Below are 22274 nucleotides of genomic sequence, written 5' to 3'. Positions count from 1 at the left end.
AACACCTACAAGGAACTCCAGAAAGTCGCAATCCTGAACACCTGTAGGATAGTCAGAGAGTTCTTCGACCAACAGTAAAACCAGACATAACAACAACCGCCCTGTGTACTTGGTAGCAAAACCAGTCATGAGGTGGAACCCCCAATCAGGGAGAAATAATATAATAATAATAGAAAGCATTTATGGCTTGATGAGTGAAATAAGTGCAAGTTTCCAGTTCCGGATTAATTAGGTTGAATGCTTCCACAAAGGCTTGATCACACTGCCGAAGATGAACCTTCTCCTTAATATGGATAATTTTAGTTCTATTTATAGAAAAATTATTGACTATGAATTTCTGTTGGGAGCTTTTTATCTTGAGTGAACTGATCACACAACTTATAACCATACTGGTACACCCTAACTGATACGACATCATATAAATAGTAAATGACTGAGATTAGCATTACTAGATGCATATGATGCAAGAAAGAAAGCTTATATAGTATCAGCCAAAAAAAAAAAGGAGAGAAAGAAAAAGAAAAAAACTTCCCACTTCACCTATCCATTTGTCTACTTCTTCCTTGAATTTATTTAAGCTATCAACTTCCACAATGACACATGGAAGTTTATTCCAGCAATCAACTACCCACTGGCTAAAGGCAAATTTCCACACATCTATTCTATAACTGTTTTTCCCAAATTTCAGTTTATGCCCTTGAGGGGGCATAAACTGAAATTTGTAATCTGAGAAAGAGGAAGAATCCCATCAACTGTTTGTTTGTTATTTGGTTTTTAGGAGCATTAGCAACTAAGGCTATATTGCTCGGGGGGGATATGCGGTGGTCATTCCCTGACCTTTCTGCATCCTCCGTATTTGGTGGGCACGGGCTCGAACCCCGGTCTAATCAAGAAGCGTGTGCTATGCACTGCTGCTCCTGCCCACCTGGCTACGGAGGTACTGATCCCATCAGCACAGAGTCTGCTCAATGTATTTAAGGCCTTACACACCTCAATCAGATCACCTTGCAAGTGCCTAGTCTCAAGATGCTGCAATTTGCAGAATTTAAGCATTTCTTCATAAGAGCACCCCTTTGTTCCCTTCACCAGTCTTGTTGTCCTTCTCTGTAATTGTTCTAGCAAAACCTTTTTCTTCCAAAAATAAGGCTTCCAGACCTGTACGCAGTACACAAGGTGTGGCCTGACCATTGCCTTATACAAGGTGATAATCACCTCATTATTCCTGCATATCATTGACAAGACCCCATGACCTGCTCTGGCACTGCACTGTTCAGAAAACTTCATATCTGACTACAATTACCCCCAGGCCTCTTTCATTCTCCAACTACCCTGAGTGCAAGACCACACGGTTGGTATATTACTGCTACCCATATTCAATACTTTGCATTTGTCAATGTTAAACTTCAGTTGCCACTTCTCAGCCCACCTGCCCAACTTTTCTAGGTTGTGGCAGTAGCATACTGTCTTTACTGTCATTAACAACCCTGCCAACCTTTGTATCATCTGCAAACTTCGACATTAAGCTTTACATACCTTCACCAATATCATTAATAAATATACAAAACAACAATGGGCCCAAACCTAACCCTGAGGGTCACCACTAATAACACTAGTCCACGAAGAGCAGCAGTGTCCACTGATTACCATTCTCTGTCCTCTCCCATTCAACCATCGTTCTATCCATTGTAGCAACTTGCCCTTATTGTCAGAGTAGTCATACATCCAATTTTTATGTGCAATAGTATCAAAAGCTTTTCTGAAAACCAAGTACAGTTGGTCGTCGACTTACGACCGACTTCCGTTCTGACTGACAGGTCGTAAGTCGATCTGGTCGTATGTCGGCCATATATTTATTAACAGTATTTTTTAACCTTTCTAATCTTTTTATCATCTTTATGATTTATTTTTATAATCTTTTATTTTTCATTTTAAATACAGCAATGTTTTTATCTTTTACTTAGCGATACTGAATATACATTCGTTTCGACGCCTAGGCTATCTCTCTCTCTCTATGAGGTTAAATTCAAACGTTCTCTACATTTTAATTGGTTTATTATTCATACTGTTTATAAAAAACAAAACTACAATCTATAATTATATTGTACATAATGTACTGTAAACACAAAAATACAATCTAAAATTAATGTAAAAATTAATACAAATGAAATTTACAAAATCAATTTTCAATCTTTGCTTGTGCTGGGTTGTGCATCGTCAGGGCCATGTTCTTGGGTTGAGGTAGGAAATGTTTATTTATAGAGACATTATGCAAAGAAAATCTTTTTTTAAAAACGCTTAAACCACCCAGTACTAGCCTGAAAATCTTCTGTGTAATCGTCTCCGGCGCGTGATTTTAAACTGAAACAAACTTCTAGCCTTTGCTTGCACTGTGTGAAGGCTCATGGGTGTATTTTTTTGTATTAAATCTTCCATCCACATAAACAACAATTTCTCCATTTCATGGATGGGTTCCTGTCGTTGTTTGGTTAAAATTGTAGACTTAATAAGTGCAGAACCTTTCACAGCTTCCCGAATTCTTTCTTTGTCCTTAAGTATCGTCAATACCGTGGAATGTGATAACTTCAAGTCACATGCTATCGTATTCACTTTCTTTCCGCCTTCATACTGCTGGATAATTTTCATTTTACACTCTAAATCAATAGTTTTCCTTGACTTTTTAGCTGGCGTATATGTAGATGAAGTCATTTTCCTTTTACTAAACATTTTATGCGTATTTCAGTAGAATTTTAATTAATACACCACACGCAACAGATACTTGAAAGCGACTCGGTGTATGTGAGAGAGAGTGACTGGGTGTATGTGAGAGAGAGTGACTGGGTGTATGTGCCTGGTGCTGTCTTCAGGCCTCCCGTCATCGATTAATTAATTTATTATTATTATTTTTTTTTTGTGGTCGTAAGTGCGGCCGGTCGTAAGTCGCATAGGTCGTAAGTCGACGACCAGGTGTATATAATATCAAAATTATTTTTGCATCCAGTTCCTTTGTGACCACATCATAGAATCCAATCAAATTGGCAGACAGGCCTTCCCCTTAACAAACCCATGCTGTGTCTGACTTATTAATGCAGTCTTGTCTAGTTGATCCTGCAGTGCTTCTTTAACCAGTGACTCCATTATTTTCCCTGAAACAGAAGTTAAACTAACAGGTCTGTAATTACTTGTCACCCTTTGATTCCCCTTTGTGAACAGGAGATACATTTGCATATCTCCAGTCTGTGGGGACCTCCCCAAGTCCAATGAAGCTCATAACTATTGCTAAAGGTTTGCTTACTTCCTTCACTGCCTTTTTAATATAACTGGATAGATTCCATCCGCCACAGGTGCCTTTCATAAGTTTAACTTCAACAATTTCTCCTCCACTTTGCTCTCAGTTATTACAAAATCATTTAAATCTCTGTTAGAGTTTGATAAACTTCTGGCCTCGACTTCCTTGAATGACTCCTTACGTGTGAATGTAGATGCAATATAGATCAAAATAGTAATTCAGTTTGGCAGCTAGCTGAGCAGACCATCTACAGTCAAACGATCGATATCAACTGGACCAATCTGATTCATCCCATTCCTTTTAGAGTTTATATACGTAAAGAAGTCTTTGCTATCTTTTTTTGCATCCTTTGCCAAAGATTTATCATAATCTGCATTCGCTTGCCTAACTTCCTTTGTGACTTGTGTACAGACTAGCTTATATCTACCATAGGCTTCCGTCTTGCCTGATAATTTATATGCATCCCGTATATTTTTCTTCTCTGCCACGAGTTTCATTAGTTCATCTGACAACCATTTAGGCTTAAACCTAGAACAGTATATCTCAGTTGGCATGAAAAGTAGTTTCCAAGATTAATTCTTTGAATGCTTTTCATTTAGAATTTGCTGTTGGCAACATCATCAGGTGGTCCCATTCTATAGAATTTAAAAAAATCTCTGAAACACTGTAGTCACCTTTACGAAAGCAAAAACCTATCCCTTTACCTCTGATGGTAGCTAAATCTTTAAGTAAATCCCAGATCAGTACACTGTTATCACTGCCACCTAGTGGTTCCTTTATCTGTCAATTTTTAATGCACGAATAATCACTGCTGATAATCAGATCAAGAGTATTACTCCCTGTGGTTGCCTCTTGAACATGCTACTATAGAAAACAATCAACCAATAAATCCACAAAAGCCTTGCTAGTGTGTGAGTGGCCAATCCACAAGTTCCAGTCAAAATCTGGGAAGTTAAAATCCCCCATTATAAGACATTCATATTTACTGGCCCATTCTATTTCTCCGTGTAATTGTTCATCATACTCATTAGAGTCATTAGGCATCTAACAAACTCCTACCCTCATTTTTGTTTTCCCAGTGCTTATGTCACATCAAACTGACTCAACGTTGCACTGTCCATCTATGTCAACTGGAGACACTTTGTTAGATTTCATGTGTTTCTTAACTAACAGCATAAGCCCTCCTCCCTTCCTATTCTGTCTATCCGTTCTGTACACATTGTTCTCTCCAAATTCCAACTCTGCATTCCTTATATCTGTTTGACACGTCTGATACCCCAACAAAATCCGCCTTTGATGGCTTGACTGTCTGCATTGCTCAGAAAACTTCATATCTCACTGCACAATTACCCACAGGTCTCTTTCATTCTTCACTACCCTGAGTTGGTACCCAGCTGGTACATTTCTCTGGGGTTACTACTACCATATGCATTACTTTGCATTTGTCAATGGTAAACTTCAGTTTTTTTTTTTTTTTATGGAAACCTCAAACACGAGAGGTATTAGAACCTAAGTACTTAGTAATGTGCTTGGGTTGGAAGTTCAGAAGACATTTGTTGACATTGGACTTGAACTTCTGTAGACTGTAATTTTCCGGAAATACGTATGAAGGAAGGTTGTTCCAGAAAACGGCAGTTGAATGAATAAATGAGGAAGATGAAAAGTTGGTTCTCTGAGTTTCAAGTTGGACAGTAAATGGATGTTGGCTGGTGGCGGCATGTGTTCGGACTGTTTTGAAAGAGAGAGCGGGAATTATAGAAGCCAATTCAGAAGAACAGTGCCCATGGAAATATCTGTAGAAGAGGCATGCAGCAGAAACAATACGTCTATGAGAAAGCGAGTGGAAAGACTCTGTTAGAGATGAATCATTAATCAACCTAACTGCCCTCCTCTGAACGGAATCAAGAAGCCTGAGAGAGATTTTGGTGGCACCACCCCAGTTGTGGGAACAATATTCCATGGCAGGGTGGATTTGCGATTTATACAGATTGAGCAGCTGTTTGGAAGAAAAGTAACGCCGAGAGCGAAAGTGAAAACCAAGTTTTTTAGATGCAGAGGAAGCAATATTTGTAATGTGCTTGTGCCAAGAGAGATTAGAAGTCAGGGTAATCCCCAAAAGAGAAATATCATTTTGCCTAGAAGTCGGAGTGTCACTAAAAATAAGCATAGGAGCAGAAGAATCCTTTTTGCAAGATATAAGACAAGACTGAGTTTTAGAAGGATTGAAATCAAATAAGTTGTCTTTGCCCCACTGGAGAATTACCTGTAGATCGGCATTTAAGGAATTGGTAGCACATTTTCAAGAAGTTGAAGCTGATTGAGCAGGACAAGGTTTCTCAAAACGGAAAGTGGAATGCAATGTGCTATCATCCGCAAAACTATGGATAGGATTTCCAGCCAATGGAAGAAGGTCATTAATATACAAGAGGAAAAGAGTGGGGGAAAGAACTGAACCTTGGGGGACACCGGCATTAGTAGAGAAGTTAGAAGACAGAGAACCATCTACCATCACCCTCAGTGAGTGATCAGAGAGAAAACTGGATAACCAATTACTAAAAACAGTTGGCAAACCATAAGATAGAAGCTTGTTTAGAAGACCTTTATGCCAAACACGATCGAAAACCTTTGAGATGTCAAGAGCAACTATTTGTGTTTCCCCGAACCTTTCCATTGAATTAGTCCATAAATGGGTAACATAAGCCAGAATATTGCCAGTGGATCGACACTGACGGAATCCATACAGGCGATCGTTGATCAGATGGAAGGTTTCTAGGTAGTTTAAGAGTTGACGGTTAATTGATTTCTCCATTACTTTAGAAAGAGTAGAAGTAATTGCAATGGGACGATAATTGGATGGGAGGGATTTGTCGCCCTTTTTAGGAACTGGCTGGATATGAGCAAATTTCCAAGCAGAAGGAAAAACACCTTTGGAATAAGAAAGTGAAAAAAAAAAAAGGTGGCAAAGAATAGGAGTAAGTTCAGGAGCACAGGTTTTGAGAACAAGTGGAGAAATACCATCGGGACCTGGAGCTTTCTTAGCATCGAGATTCGTCAAAATCCTTCTGACATCCTTTTCACGGAAGACGACAGGAGGCATTGAATGGAGCGTGTTGGGAATGGTGGGAGGTGTTTTACCAAGATCATTAATACAAGAGTTGGAAGAAAAATGGGATGCTAGCAGGTCAGCTTTATCCTTGGCTGAAGTGACAACAGAACCATTTGGTTTGGACAGAGGTGGGAGCAGAGATGGGCAAAAGTGTGTGTGTGTGTGTGTGTGTGTGTGTGTGTGTGTGTGTGTGTGTGTGTGTGTGTGTGTGTGTGTGTGTGTGTGTGTGTGTGTGTGTGGTTGTTTATTGGCACATTAGCTGCTATGGCTATAGTGCGCCTATTCGTAGTTATATCAGAAAATAATTAAGAACGTAGCAATTCAAATTCATTCCAGTTCTGAAAGCTTTTCATAAAAGATTATACACTCTAATTTGATTCAGAAAGCAAAAAAGTTCCTTAATATTTGCCTCCTCTCCTATGATATGATGTAGTGTCAATGGTTCTTGAAGATTAGCCAGATTTTGAAGTGTTGAAGTACAATGAGGTTGACAGTGTGGACAGTGTTAGATGTTCAGAGCAGTGTGAACACTGAGGAGGATCATTGCCCATGAGTAAATGGAGGTGAGTCAGATGGGTATGCCCTATTCTTATCCGTGCGAGTACCACTTCTTCTCGCCGAACTGGTTGAGTGCATGAGTGCTATAATTTTGAGTCCTGTTTCAATTGAAAAAGTTTGTTATTTATTTCTTTATGCCATAGCTCTGTCCACTGTGCATGGTAAGCTGTTTGAATTATGAAATTATAATCAGATGCTGGAATGAAGACAGAGGTTAAGTCTAAGGTTGATGGATTTTTAGTAGATATATCAGCTAGTTCATTTCCTTTTATGCCTGAATGTGCCGGAATCCAGCAAAACCTCACTAGTTGTTGACTGTGATCAATTTGCAATAGCAAACTCCTGATTTTCATTAAAATATGATTCTTTTGAGAGGGATTCTGCATTGCTCTAATTGAGTTGAGAGAGTCAGTGTAAACTATATATTTTGCAGATGGGTGTAGAGTCAAATTTTCTAGAGCTAATTGTATTGCATACAGTTCTGCTGAAAAGTTGCTATACTCCGGTGGAAGAGAAGCTAATATGATAGCCGAGGGAAACACTGCTGCTGCTCCAACAGTTTTTTTTTTTTTTTTTTAGGAGCATTAGCAACTAAGACCATATTGCTCCGGGATATGCGGTGGTCATTCCCTGACCTTTCCGCATCCTCCGTATTTGGTGGTGACGGGCTCGAACCCCGGTCTAATCAAGAAGCGTGTGCTACGCACTGCTGCTCCTTCCCACCTGGCTACGGAGGCGCCATCTCCAACAGTTGAAAGAGATTTAGAACCATCCGTATATACCGGCAAGAAGTCAGCACAGCTTTGAAGATGGCTAGCATGGAGTTGTTCACATTCAGTGTTGGTAGGCGATTCTTTCCCCATTGTAGAAAATAAGTATCACAGGTTAGTTGAGGAAAGGGGGTCCACGGTGGATGAGAGTAATTCTTTATCTGTTGCCTATTGTGGAGAGGAACATTCCAGTTCTGTGATATTTCAAGGAGCCGTAGGCCAGCTGGTCGGATTTTACTTGGTTTATTTCTATGGAGATTAACTAGTGGTTGATTAAAAAGGTATGGCTGAATAGGGTGCAAAGAGCAAGTCTGTATTTTGGCTGCATATTTAAGTAACAGCATTTTTCTGCGGAGATGCAGAGGGGGCTCATGAGCTTCAATGTATAGAAGCTATGAGTTGGAGAAGTCCTATACGCACCAATTGTAATCCGCAGTGCACTATGTTGAATAGGATCCAGCCAGCGTAGTACACTCCTTCGGGCAGAATCATAAACTGGAGCACCATAATCTAAACGGGATCGGACCAATGCTCTATACAAGAGCAGCAAAGTTGTACGGTCTGCTCCCCAAGAATGGGCAGATAAAGCTCTTAGCATGTTGATCTTTTTGAGACAGGTAGTACGTAATAATTTAACATGCTCAAAGAAGTTCAGCTTATTGTCCAGGATTAGTCACAAGAATCTGATATTGCTGGCAATTGGAATGGTGGTATTTGATATCCGAAGTTCAGGATCCGTATGCAGTTTGGTTGATTGCAAAAGTGGATCGCAACTGTTTTCTGTTGGGAAAGACGATATCCACTGGGCTCAGCCCACTTTTGTACTTTATTGAGAGACATCTGCAATTGCCTTTCAATAGATTTCATATTCTGTGAATGGCAAGAAAGAGAGAGATCGTCAGCGTAAAGGTACGCCTCTACAGTATTTGGGAGTTCTTTTGTGATAGAATCAATTCTGAGGGCAAACAGGGTTGCACTCAAAACTGACCCTTGTGGCACTCCTTCTTCTTCTTCTTCTTGCAAGAATGTAGTAGAAAGGGAATTTTGATATCGCACCTGGAAAGATCTGCTCTTGAGGAAGTTCCTAATGAATATAGGCAGGTTGCCACAGAGCCCATGATTATGGAGGTCACGGAGAATTCCATAACGCCAGGTAGTATCGAATGCCTTCTGTATATCTATGGAGACCATAACTAGGTGTTCGTTTTTAACAAAAGGCATTGCGAATTTCGGATTCAGCCTTGATCATCAGATCAAAGGAGGACCTGTTTTGGCGGAAGCCATGCTGACTATTACTTAGTAGATGTTCACTTTCAATGATCCAAGTGAGTCGACTGTGGATCATTTTTTCAAGAATTTTACCTAGGCAACTGGACAGAGAAATTGGTCTGTAACTATTAGGATTGGTGGGGTCTTTTCCAGGTTTCAAAAAGGCCAGAACTGTAGCATGGTGCCAAAAATTGGGATAAACACTTCCCAGGAAGATTCGGTTAAAGAAGGCTAGCAGCATGTGTAAGTTTTTCTCATCAAGGTGCTGTAATATAACATAATATATCCCATCTGGCCCAGCGGCACTGTTGCGTGTTGTTTTGATGGCTTGCATAAGTTCACAGTATTGGAGCGGTTGGTTATATGGAAGTAGCAGTGAAGTTCGAAAGTTGATGTGTCTCTGTTCTATGGTGGTCTTAGTTTTCAGAAATTCGGGAGTGTAGGTGGAAGCAGCTGAGACATGAGCAAAAGTTTTGCCTAAAGCATTTGCTATATCCAGAGGAGCAGAGACGTCTAGACTACTGCAGGAGAGAATTGGGGAAGGAACAGTTGGAAACTTCCCGGAAAGCTGCCTAATTTTCTTCCATATTAATCATGGGTTCGTGTTTCTATTGATAGTCGATGCAAACTGAGTCCAAGAATCTTTCTTGGCTTGTCTTTGAACGAGACAAACTTTTGCCTTTAGTTCCATGTATTTAATAAGATTAACTGTAGTTGGAGTTCGACGAAATAAATTCCATGCTTTATTTTGTTCTTTCTTCGCTTTTGTGCATTCCTCATTCCACCAACAGTACAGTTGAAATGGCGTCGAGTCTTGGAACTTGATATTGGAATTGAGCTTCTAGCTGCAAATAAAACGCAGGAAGTGATATAATCGGTAACTTCATCTATGGAATGTAGTTGTATAATTTTTTTGTCCAGTGTGATTGCTGACTGAAATTTGTCCCAATTAGCTTTAGAGAATTTCCATTTCCTGCAAGGTTCATCTAATGGTGGTTGTGTAATCATCAGATTACAAACAATTGGAAAATGATCGCTGCCCATGGGATTATCCAGAGCGGACCATTGCATGACTGAAAACAGTATTGGGGAGCAAATCGATAGGTCAATGGCAGAAGTCTGTCCATTAGGTAACTGTATATGGGTGTGCGAACCATGTTAAGAAGAATGAGGTTTTCTTTATCCAGTAAAGTTTTGATCAGTCGGCCCCGTCTGTCTAATTTAGATGATCCCCATAAAGGGTGGTGGCCATTGAAATCCCCTAGCAGGCAGATAGCGGAGGGTAGCTGTAATAAAAGTTCTTTAAGATCATTATAAGAGTAAGTATGATTTGGTGGGAGATAAACTGAGACTAGAGTTAAAGCAGTCTGAGTAATCAGACGCACAGCGACAGCTTCCATTTGGGTTTGGAGAGTGATTTGCCTAGCTGGAATCCTTGTGTTAATTAAAATAGCTACACCACCACGAGCAGAATTGGATGTATTCCGATCTAATCGATGGACTGAGTAGTTTTTTATGGAAATGGAACCAACTGGAGAGTAGCGGTTAATTAAGTAATGAATGTCGTCAATGTTGCCACGAAAGCCTCTGCAATTCCACTGCAAGATGTTAGGCATTACTTGAATTTAGAAGAAGAAGCTGTACCTGACGTGGCTGTCTTATGGCGTTCTGGCTTTGATTTGTCTCTTTTTGGAAGTGTAGGGCGACCTGTGTCCATATCTTCTTCTTCTACAAATATTTCCAGAACCGGATCTTCCTGTTTGGATGAATACTCTGAATGCATCGATGTGTCCTGAATAATCTTTTTGGTAGATGAATTAGGATTATTTGAAGTAGTAGCAATCACTGGTGGAGGAGGAGATTTTGCTGGAATCTTAAGAGGCATATTACTGGCTTGGTCTGAGTGCTTCAGGGTATTGGACTCTTGCTGAGAGAGGACAGCTCGAGCCCAGTCGGATATTGATATGTTATGTGGAATGGTAACATCAGTTTGCGTGGCTATTGTCTGATTTTTTTTGCGATACTGGCATAGGTACGGTTATGTATACTGGGTGCAACTAATTTCTTGCTTCCTGATAACTAACTTTATTTTCAACTTTATATTGCACAATTTTTTTCTCTGTTTTCCATCTCTAACATGTTGGGACATGTTAGAGATGGAACATGCCAGATGGTTGCCTTTGCAGTTGGGACAGATCATTTCTTTCACTGAACAATCACTTTGAATGTAATCAAGGATCCACAGTTGGGACAAACTGGGTTGCTTCTGCATGTCATTTGAGAGTGGCCATACTTTTGGCATTTATAACATCTCAATGGATTGGGTATGAAAGGACGAGTGCGGCAAAGAAGATATCCTGCTTTTACTGATGAGGGCAGATTTGGCCTGTTAAAGGTGAGAATTATATTTCTGGTAGGTATCAGTATATTGTCTCTTTTGACCATAATTCTTTTTACAGCGATTACATTTTGTTCCTTAAGTTCTTCTTTAATTTCTTCCTCGGTCACATTCATCAGGTCCCAACTAGATATTACACCCTTTGATGTATTTAGGGTTGCATGTGGAGTTAACTGGAATACCAGCAAAATTTGTCATTTTTAGTAGTTTTTCAGAATGCCTGTGGTTTAGAGTTTCAACAAGTAAGTCCCCTGATTGCAGTCTCGTAACCATCTTGGGAGACCCTGCAATACTTTCCAGATGTTTTTGGATTAGAAAAGGGGATAGCTTACTGAGAGGCTGTTCTGATAGTGAGTGCCTTATTAAAAATGCTGGTAAGTCTGTCACCGAGGGATTTGTTTTCAACCTCTTTGCTTGTGACGAATCATGTTTATGTTCGGTATCTGGCCGACAGCTTGTCGAATCTATAGTTGGAAACATATTTTTTTCCATGTTGGCTCCACTTAGCCCCTGGCAGATGAACTTTTCTGCCAAGGTTACCGGCCCCGCCAGGCAAAAGTTGTGGCCAATAGCTTTGGCAAGAGACCAGAATACTCGGCTACCATTGGGGCAAGGAGCAAGTTTTCTACTCTTAGCCTGTTCAAACTCTAGTTTGGACTGATTAATAACAGCTTTACAATTGTTGCGAGGTTTGGTGTAGGCAGAAAATGAAATTGAACAATTAGAAACAAGCCAATTACGATATGCAACATTCTTCTCTTGAACAGCCTTAACACGTTTATTGGAAAACCAAGGTTTAGATAAAGGATGAGATTTTAAAGTGGAGTATGGGATAAAGAATTCCATTCCTGCAAGAATAATTTCACTGACACGATCTGAGCAAGTGTTGACATCGTAAGTTTTGAAACAGTAACCCACCCAAGGAAAAGAAGTCTCGCAGGTCATCCCATTTTGCATTCTTGTAATGCCAAACAACACGAGGTTGGGAATAGCCATGAGATAAAGGTTCCATTGGAGAAGAGACAATCACCAAGTTGTGATCTGAAGTGCCTAAAGGACCTCTCACTTCGACCGTGTACTTAGAAGGGTTGTTTGTGAGAAAAAGATTGGCTGTATGATTAGGATTGTCCGGTATTCATGTAGGTAAATGAACAATCTGTACAAGGTCATTAGTAATTGCAAAAGCCTCAGCATCTCGACCAGCTGGGACAGTGTGACTAGAAAACGGAAGCCAGCTGGAGTTGTGAACATTAAAATCACAAAGGAAAATGACCTCACTGTTAGGAAAGTTGGACTGGAGAAAGTCAAGTTGCAAAGAAAGGAAGTCAAGGAGCTCCAAGTGATTAGTGGAATTGGGAGAACGGTAGAGACAACAGATGAATTTGACACAATGACATAGAGAGATTTTAAGCCAGAGAAGATCAAAGAGAGGAGATTCCAAATTGCCAAGTCTCTGACAGGGAATATCGGAACGGAGATATGCACAAGTACCACCTTTGAGGCGAAAGGAATCATACAGCGAATAATTTGGGCATCTGAGATGATCAGTCGTTGAATCAACCAATAACTGAGATTCTGTCAGAAAAAGTACATGGGGTTTGGCAGACTGCAAGTGGAAATGGACATCGTTGAGATTAGAACTGAGACCACGTATATTTGTGAAATGAATTAGGAAGTGCTTGGGAGGTTTAGATCTTGATAAGCTTGCTCTATTAGTTTGACAATTCATTGTGTATTCAATAGTAAGAAAAAGTGGGTGGGACATACTGTATGAAGTAATGAAATTTTTGGATATGGCGTACACATGGTAAGAATATACCCAGATCTTTGACATAACGTGGCCTCGACAATGCTCCCTGCATACACACTACTCGGACTCCCTCCAGTCACTATCTGGCAGAGTAGAGACAGCAAAATTATACACTAGCTGATCTGGAAGCCTCCTAGAGAGTTACCAATAGGTTCGGTCCGGTGTACTAACTAGTGGCCGACCTGCGAACACCGTTTTAGAGCTGTACACTCGAAATGTAAGGAATATTGGATCTCGCCACGATGTTCGTCATAACCTCAAAGTTCATCAATCATACTGCATGATGGAAGAGACAGGGAAAGGTTGACCGGAACTTAGCTCTAGAGACTAAACATGGCTTCCACCACTTCAAGCCTCCAATAAGCAAAGTGGTGGTATTGCACTGGTTGATGAGAGTCATCTACCACCTAGAAAATAGTGGCAGATAGGCTGAAAAGTTGCCACTTTTCAGCCTATCTGTCCAACTTTTCTAGATATTTTCTAGATGTGTTGAAGGGAAACGAGACTTTTTTATACATATATATTGTCGCCTAATTTTGAAATTGATAGAAAGACAATATTACAATCAAAGACGATACATATTTATCAAATTGTTCGATATAAAGTGTAAGATAAGCAATCAATTCTGTAATGACTGGAAACTAAATAATTAACCTGATTTAAAATAAAATTTCATCATAAAGGGCTTTAGAATGTCTAAAACCATTCCAAAGAATGGTTTCAAAAACAGAAAAACACTATTGTTTTTGAAAATACCTAAATTCCATACTAAAAATTGTGTCATGAAATATTTTTCATACTGAAAATATTTGTCTGCTCAGAAGTAGTGTCACTTTTAGAACAGCATTAACTACTAAGTTTTACTATTAGTCATATAGTGCAAGGAAGCCAGAGGGCTTGCTTCACTGAAAAATAAAATAAATAGATAAAAAATAAAATAAAAGAAAAAAGGGAAAGAAAAAAAAGTAAATAAGGAAATACAAATACAAAATCCAGCTCATCTTTGAATTTCTTCAAACTTTCAACCTCAGTAAGCTGTGACACTGACTACAATCTAGTCTAAACCTCTTCTCCTGTAATTTGGTTTTATGGACCCCTAGCTCTAGAATTCTTTATAACAACGAAAGTTCTGCCTTTATTCACTTTACTAATCCCTCTCAAAACCTAATAAACATTAATCAGGTCCGCTATATGGTGCTTGGTTGCCAAGCTACGTAACCCACTTGATCGAAGTCTTTCCTCATAGAGTCGCCCATATGACAATTGCATACCTTTGGACCCTATCAAGGAGCCCAATGCCCTTTTTCAGATGAGGTCTCCAACTTGGGCACAGTATTTTAAACATGGTCTTACAACTGTCTTATACAGTTGGATTATGACCTCTATCTCTACAGGATATTGTTCAATAAATTGGTATTGATAAATATATTGATATCAATGTCATAGACCCCTATTCTGAAATTAAAACCCATGCCTTTAACTACTGGAACATCTTTAATTCTATAGTTTACAACATCAGTTTTATAGCTTACAGTATCAATAAATTGTTGAATATTTCATAAGAATGTGCTCATTACCTATTTCATCCACGTTCAAGCCAGCTACATTGGTAACTCCTGGAAAAAAGACATTTCCAAAACCCTCACGACCAATAGTAAAGTTTTCTACAAAACAGTTGCCATCATCATCAACCATATCAGCTAGTTCTTCTAAAGGTGGAATAGTATAATATCCTGGTCTTTTTAAGATTATTCCTGCAGGATGAGGTGTATCTGAATTGTCTTGCCCAAGATCGCTATCTTGACTGCTTTCACCATTTACTGTGGCATTTTGCAAACTCTCCCTTTCATTATCATCGACATCTGAACTATTACTGATTCCTAAGGACGGTGCTGGATTTTTTGTTCCTTTGGTATGAAGGGCTGCAATAGTATCATCAAGAGATGCCACTGGACATCTGGAAAAAATATAATAAAATAAAGTAAAAATATAAACTATAATGTAAGATTATAATTATTAGTAAATTCAAAGTTAAATGTTTTTTAGACATATTAAGCCACAATCCTGAAAAAATTCTTATTCCTATCATATATACTGCATTTTTTACTACTCCAAATTCGTGTTGGTAGTCCTTTTAAATGAGTACCCATGTGAAATATTTGCTAATGCCTTTATCTATACCACAACTTATTCCACACCTAAAGAAATACAGTCGAACTTGGTTATAACGAATACGGAAATAATGAGATCACAGCCGTAATTGAGCAAAAAGCTATAATTTTAATGATTGATTTTAAAATCATAGCTTTTTGCTATGATATTAAAATCAATTTTTAATTTATGCATATTCCCATATGCATAAATTAAAATTAAAGCGATTGTATGGGAATATGGATAAATTAAAATAATTTTAATTTATGCATATTCCCATATAATCGCTCACTGTTATAACGAGTGTACTATACCAAACAACTATTCTTCATTGCTCGGGTAGTCGAAAAAACCCAATTCTTGGACAAAAATGAATTGAGCGACTTAGCTTTATGACCACCTGCACTGGATTAGCAGCCGGTTTTTGACCTTGTCCTCTGGGGACTACACAATAGTGCATTAGTGTTCTGCTTGTCACATTACCATATTTACATATTGTCTTGTATTCACTGAACCATAAATTTATTTCGGGACTTCTAAGAATTTTGGAAACAGACTTCTAGGAACGTTGTATGCAGATCACTTTATCATTTTAAAGTAAAATCAGTTAGAAACGAACCCTTCATTCAGAAACATGTCTACTAACAAAAGAAAGTGTCTCTTGATTTGCAAAAAAGTTGAAATTATTCGTGAGTTAGAACGTGGTGCAGAAAATTTTGAAGTGTGTAAAAAGTTTTCTTTGTCCTCTTCAAGTGTATCAACATTATGGAAGAATAAAGATGTTTACATATCGGTACTGGAAAAGAACATAACCGGGAAAAAAAAAAAAAAAAAAAAAAATACAATGTGTGAGGTTACAAATGCTGATGAAGCATTGTTTCAATGGTTCATCACACAAAGAAGTGCTGGATTTTCAATAGATAGTCTGATCTTCAAGGCTCAAGAAGAAAAATTTGCTAAACAATTTGGATGCGACAATTTTGGGTGTAACAATGGTTGGTTGGATCAATTTAACGTCGGACATAACATCGTTTATGTAAAAATTAGTGGAGAATCTCGATCTGCAGACCTAATAATGACAAATGAATGGGATTGAACTTGTTTGGTCAGAAATCAGGAAAGATTTCAATGACGAAGACATCCACAGCAGTTGTGATACTGCAACAGGATCTAAAAAACTTGGGCAGATGGACATTGACAAATTAAATAGTACTTAGGGTGGTAGAAAATGAAAAAGACCTGGGGGTGATCATGCAGTCAGACATGAAGTTTTCTGAGCAATGCAGACAGGATGCCAGAGCAGGTCATGGGGCATTGTCAATGATATACAGGAAATTTGCTAGCAGGGAAAAGGAGGTGATTATCACTTCGTATAAGGCAATGGTCATGCCACACATTGCATCTTGCATACAGGTGTGGAGGCCTCATTTTAGGAGTGTTGCCTGAGAGGGTACAGAGAAGGGCAACAAAGGGGTTCATTACCAAGAAATGCTTAAGTTCTGCAAATTGCAGCAACTGGAGACTAGGCACCTGCGAGGTGATCTGATCTGATTCAGGTGTACAAGGCTTTGAATGGGTTGAGCATGCTGAATTCTGATGGGATTCTTCTGCTTGCTCAGATTACGAACCTGAGGGGGCAAAAATTCAAAATGAGGAAAGACAGTTGTAGAATAGATGTGCGGAAATTTGCCAGCAGGCGGTTAATTGCTGGAACAAACTTCCATCTGTCATGGAAGTTGATAGCTTAAATCAGTGCTTTTTTTGGGATGGTACACAATGGTACAACGTACTGGCACCTTCATTAACAGTGGCTTGAGACATTTGCATGCAGTACTCTTTGAAATTTGTAATATTCCCTAAATTTCTGTTCACTTTGTGTGCGGGCCATAGGCTGGACACCGCTGTGAATCAACTGTAAGTGTCCCCTCCGAGAATTAGGGAAGATTTATTTTCTTTTACCCCGACAAATGATCATCTGTTGTTTCGCAGAAGTGTGTTATCCACATTTTTCCGTAAATTTTCCCTCTCTCTGTTTACATGGTTGCAGTAGCTGAATATCAATGACATTTTGAACGATTTAAAAAAAAAAAAAAAAAAAAAATTCAAATTTAAGAACTAGTAACAATACTGATAACAAGATAAGGAAAATGAGGACAACGAAGGTTTGTTTGTTTTGTTTGGGGATTTATTGGGTGCATCAGCAATATGACCATAGGTATGAAACCTTTAAACATGAATTGTTGGCATTTGGTGAAAATGAAGTTGGAAAATTGTCAATGAGGTTACAGTTAAATGAAAGAAATACAATTCGTGGATTTCGGGAATACCTAATTGAAAAGATGGTTTTGGAAGAATTGAAGCATTTGACGGACGCTCTGAGTACGGTACCAGTTTCATCGAGTGAATGTGAAAGAGGATTTTCACAAATGAATCTGATCGTCAGCCCAACCAGAGCTCCGTTGATGACAAAAACAGTTTCTTCACTACTGTTTTTTTAAATTGTAGGCCCAGCGCCGACACACTTCGATGCAGCAAAATATGTAGATTCGTGGCTGCTTCGGAAATGTCATTCAGTAACAGACACAAACAAGAAAAGAAGTCGGCGTGGTGTGGTGAATGACAACTCAATAAAAATTTGGAATATTCTATAAAAACTTTATTATGAAATTTTTTTTTACTAATTTTTGCTTATTATTTTTTTACTTATTACTTATTTTTTTTTATCTTTCTATACATTAAAATAATTTTCCTCCTAGTGATATTTATTCAGCCAATGGGAAAAGAGAGATGCGGGTTACATTGGTAATACCCAAAAAATACATAATGGAAGCTTGTTTTACTGTGGTAAAACAAGCTTCAGCTTAAGCGTGTTCATGCTAGATAAACTTCGTGCACGTGCTTTGTTTATCCAACATGACCACGCGGTACCATTCTTGATTTCCATCTGTAACGTATTTATGTATTTATAGCTAAGGAGGAGACACACACTGTGTCGAAAGCTTCTGTTAAGTATTTTATTTTATTTTATCAAAAGAAGCGAGCGCAGCAAGCAGAGGGTGAAGCTCCCTAGTATATGTACAGGTGCCCCCGCTTAACGCTGATAATTCGCTCCGGAAAAACAGAGCACTAAGTGAATCTGCGTTAAGCAAGCGCCGCATTCCCATAAGGTAACATATGTATTTGTGAGTTGCAGTCAGTGTCATAGGATATTTCCTAATCAATAATAACGGCAGTGAAAAGATGCACAAATGTCAGTCAAAATATTTAATATTCAAATACCTGTACATATAAAATATTCTGCATTAAATACATATATAATTATGTGGTAACTACTTACATATCAAAATTAAACTTATAAAATTCCAATTAAAATCATGAATTTAATTTATCTAAATTGATTTTAATTGATGAATATCATGAAAAATGTGTTGATTTTGGGTTGTACTTTGGCCTTCTTCCTGGTAAACTAAAAGGGGTTTTAATTTTAAATCCCCAGCAGCGTTACCACTGAACAATAAAGTCAACCGATCCTTCGCTGCTTTGAAACCTGGCAGGTTTTTTTCTTCTTTCAATATGAAACTTCTTTTAGGTATTCGTTTCCAAAATAAGTCCTGCTTCATCTATGTTAAAAACTTGTTGAGAAGTACAACACATAATACCCCTCTTCAATAATTTTAACAAGTTCTTTTTTGAGTTTCGGCTCTTTGATCTGCACTTGCGGCTTCTCCCTGGATTTTAAATCTATTCAATCCCCCCCCCAGGTGAGTTTTCTTCAGATCATCATATAGGCTAATCTTTCACTCACTTTTTTTTTTTTTTTTATATATATATATATATATATATATATATATAATATTTAACTTAACTGAATTCTACATTGGATATTATCTTCAATAAAATTAGTTAAAGCCTCTCCATTTCAATCCTAATAGCCGGCCCAGCCCTAGTTCCTTTCAGTGGAACAGCTGTCTTTCCCGCTGCTAAAATTGATTCTTTATTTTTTATAATTGTTCTTACAGTTAAACTTGCTAGTCCTAAATATGGCACACATCTGCTTGTCGTTGACTGGAATCAATTCGCATCAAAACATCTAATTTAATTTTCAAATTCAGTCATTTTCTTAAATTTATAGTCTTCGTACTGCGTCCAGATGTACCTTTTTCATTCTTATCCGCCATTATTAATGCTTCGAAATTGTAACTGCGTTCGTTGCATTAATTATGATTCAATGTTCGAGTAAACTGTCTGTTACGCACTATATCTAATACTGTACTGAGTGATGACTAGACTTCGGATAAATGCATATACCCAAGCAATATACTTGGTCATTTTTTAAAATGTTGATTTCGGAACTATGTAACAAGACATTGTACTGCAATTAAATTAGCGTGCGAGAAAATTTCACTGAGTGTGGGAAAATTTCTGAAGTCGGCGTGGGAAATGTTTTAATGCCGTATTTATGTATTTCAAGCTATCAACTCCATCAAACAAAACGATTTCATTAAATATGCCAAAAATGCATCTGTATAAGATGCATTACAGTGATTTGTAACAGTGTTATAGTAAGATATGGTATATCTTACCATATCTTACTATAATCAGCGTAAAGCGAACCGCATTATAACGAGGGCTTGCTGTACTCGAATAATAAATTTATGCTTAATAAACTGTGTGTTAATATACTTAATTTGTTGTTCTTATTCCAAAAACATTACTACTAAACTAACAATATTAGGAAATAATTTTTCAGAGTACTGCACTTTTCATGTCCTTTTAATTTTCAATTTTTCCTGATAGCAAAGAATGAGTACCAGCACCTATTCTTTTACAAAAAAAAAAAGCACTGGCTTAAATAAATTCAAGGAGGAACTGGGCAAAGTTTCAGAGGGAATGGTTGTGTGCAATCTTTTTTTTTTTTTGGCTGATGTGCTGATATGCTTGCTTGCATCACATTGCCACTATTACTACAACAACGTCAACGAAACAGGATATTTTTATAATTTGACACCTCACAATACATTTAAATTCAAAGGGGAGAAATGTGTTGTTCGAAAAAAAATCAGACTCGCTTGACAGTGTTCATATGTGCAAATATGACAGGAATTGATAAAAAAAAATGTTTTTAATTGGAAAATCGTTAAAACCTCAGTGTTTCAAAAACGTAAGGAAACTTCCTGTGGATTACACTGCAAACAAGAAAGCTTGGATGACTTCGGATATTTTTTGGCAATATGTAAATGATTGGAATAAAGAGCTTCAAGCCCCAGATTCAAAATTTGTCCAACATTAAGTTAGTGTTTCTGCCTCACAATGCGACATCAATTTTACAACCAATGGACATAGGTGTAATCAAGAGTTTTAAAAGATCTTATAAAAGATTCCTATTTCTACATCTGCTCAGTCAAAGAGAACAGAAACTTACCGAGTCTATATCGATATTGGATGCTATAAATTTATTGAATGATGCGTGAAACAACATTACTTCAACAACCATATCGAATTTCTTCAAGAAATCGAAATTAAATTCAAATGAAATTTCAATTGTAGATGAAGAAGATGGAAAAGAAGAAAACAACTTACCATTATCTGAATGGTTGCTAGGTAACAACATTGTAGGTTTTAATACAGATAACATCGATGAAGTTGTATGAGTCAATGACAACTTATTAACTAGTGTCTTCCTATATCTGCAATAAGGCCTCTGAGGTTGGGATTATTCATACTACCAATTTTAAACACACACACCAACCGTTTATGACTGGTTGAATAATGAAATAAAATAAAATAAAATGATAGAAAAGACTGTAAAATAATATTTACAAAAAACTAAACTATAACAAAAGTAAAATAAGTAAATAAGTTAAAATGCATTAAAATATAAATATAAAAGCGATAAAAAGACGATAAAAAACACTAGAGCTTTCGGAGGTGTCTTCCTCCTTCCTCAGTAATAGTGAGACTTAAATGACACATCCTTAAATACCAGGTTCACGGCTTAGTGTCTTCCTACAGAGAGTGATATTGTAGATGCTGTGCTCAACAAAGACAATAATGACGATGGTAAAGATGATGACAATTGAAAGTGAATCAAATTCAGTGCCCACAAGCTCAAGGGGACACATTAGTAAATTTTTTTGAAGGAACTGAGGCAAGTAATGAGACTTTTAACACACTGAGAGTTTTAAGGGGAAACTTAAGAAATATCAAAGTGAAACCTTTAACATTAATTTTAAGATTCATAAATAAAGACTAATTGAAATCGTGTTTAGTATTAAGTGTATGGTTTTAAAATTACAGACAAATAAATTGTGCATATTAATACAAATAATATGTAAGTATATACTTATATTATTTTCTTCTCTCTAATATTTCTTTTGTTTTTTAAATCTATCTTTTTACCAAGTTATTGAAAAAAATAAAAAAAAAAAAAATAGGAGGTAGATTTAACTCATCATTGATATAAAATGTTCATTGTGTAACAGTGCCAGGGGTTTCCCCATCTCTGCTATCACTGATATAGTGAGTAACGGTTATAATGAGGAAATTTTGTCAGTCCCTTAATGCTCGTTATAACCAAGTTCGACTGTATCATGATTTTTTTTTTTTTTTTTTTTAAAACTGAATCAATTCATGTTGCTGTCAAAATTTGAGAAGTGACAGCAAAACACCACTCCAATTGTGATCTTCTTTGATCTTACCAAAATATCTTTTACTGTAATGCGAATATTAGAATCCTATAAACTTACAGTACCATGATAAGTGGACATAAATAATAGCAACTATGGTGAGCACGTTTTCCACTATCTGCACTTTTATTTTTTGTGTAGAATTTGAAAGTTATTGTTTGTGTTTCTTTGATTAAACAGATGCGATTTTTTTCTTATTCGGGCCATGTTTGCTCTCTGCATCATTCAGCCTTACCAAAA

At 37.6% G+C, this 22274-nt stretch overlaps 1 protein-coding gene across 1 annotated transcript in view; it reads right to left on the bottom strand.

Moving 5' to 3' along the window:
• The window catches only part of Nup98-96 (nuclear pore complex protein Nup98-96), a 770989-nt gene that overhangs the window by 445295 nt on the left and 303420 nt on the right, over positions 1–22274 (bottom strand). Inside the window, exon 17 of the mRNA XM_090379042.1 lies at positions 14775–15154. Within this exon, the coding sequence (XP_090235168.1) occupies positions 14775–15154 (380 nt within the window). The remainder of the gene's footprint in view (positions 1–14774; positions 15155–22274) is intronic.

This window comes from Mastigoproctus giganteus, chromosome 8, assembly GCF_048544385.1.
Source record: "Mastigoproctus giganteus isolate SK-2022 chromosome 8, ASM4854438v1, whole genome shotgun sequence".
Classification (NCBI taxonomy): domain Eukaryota; kingdom Metazoa; phylum Arthropoda; class Arachnida; order Uropygi; family Thelyphonidae; genus Mastigoproctus; species Mastigoproctus giganteus.
The sequence above is the reverse complement of the archived record's forward strand: the minus strand, read 5'-3'. Positions and strand labels throughout refer to the sequence as shown.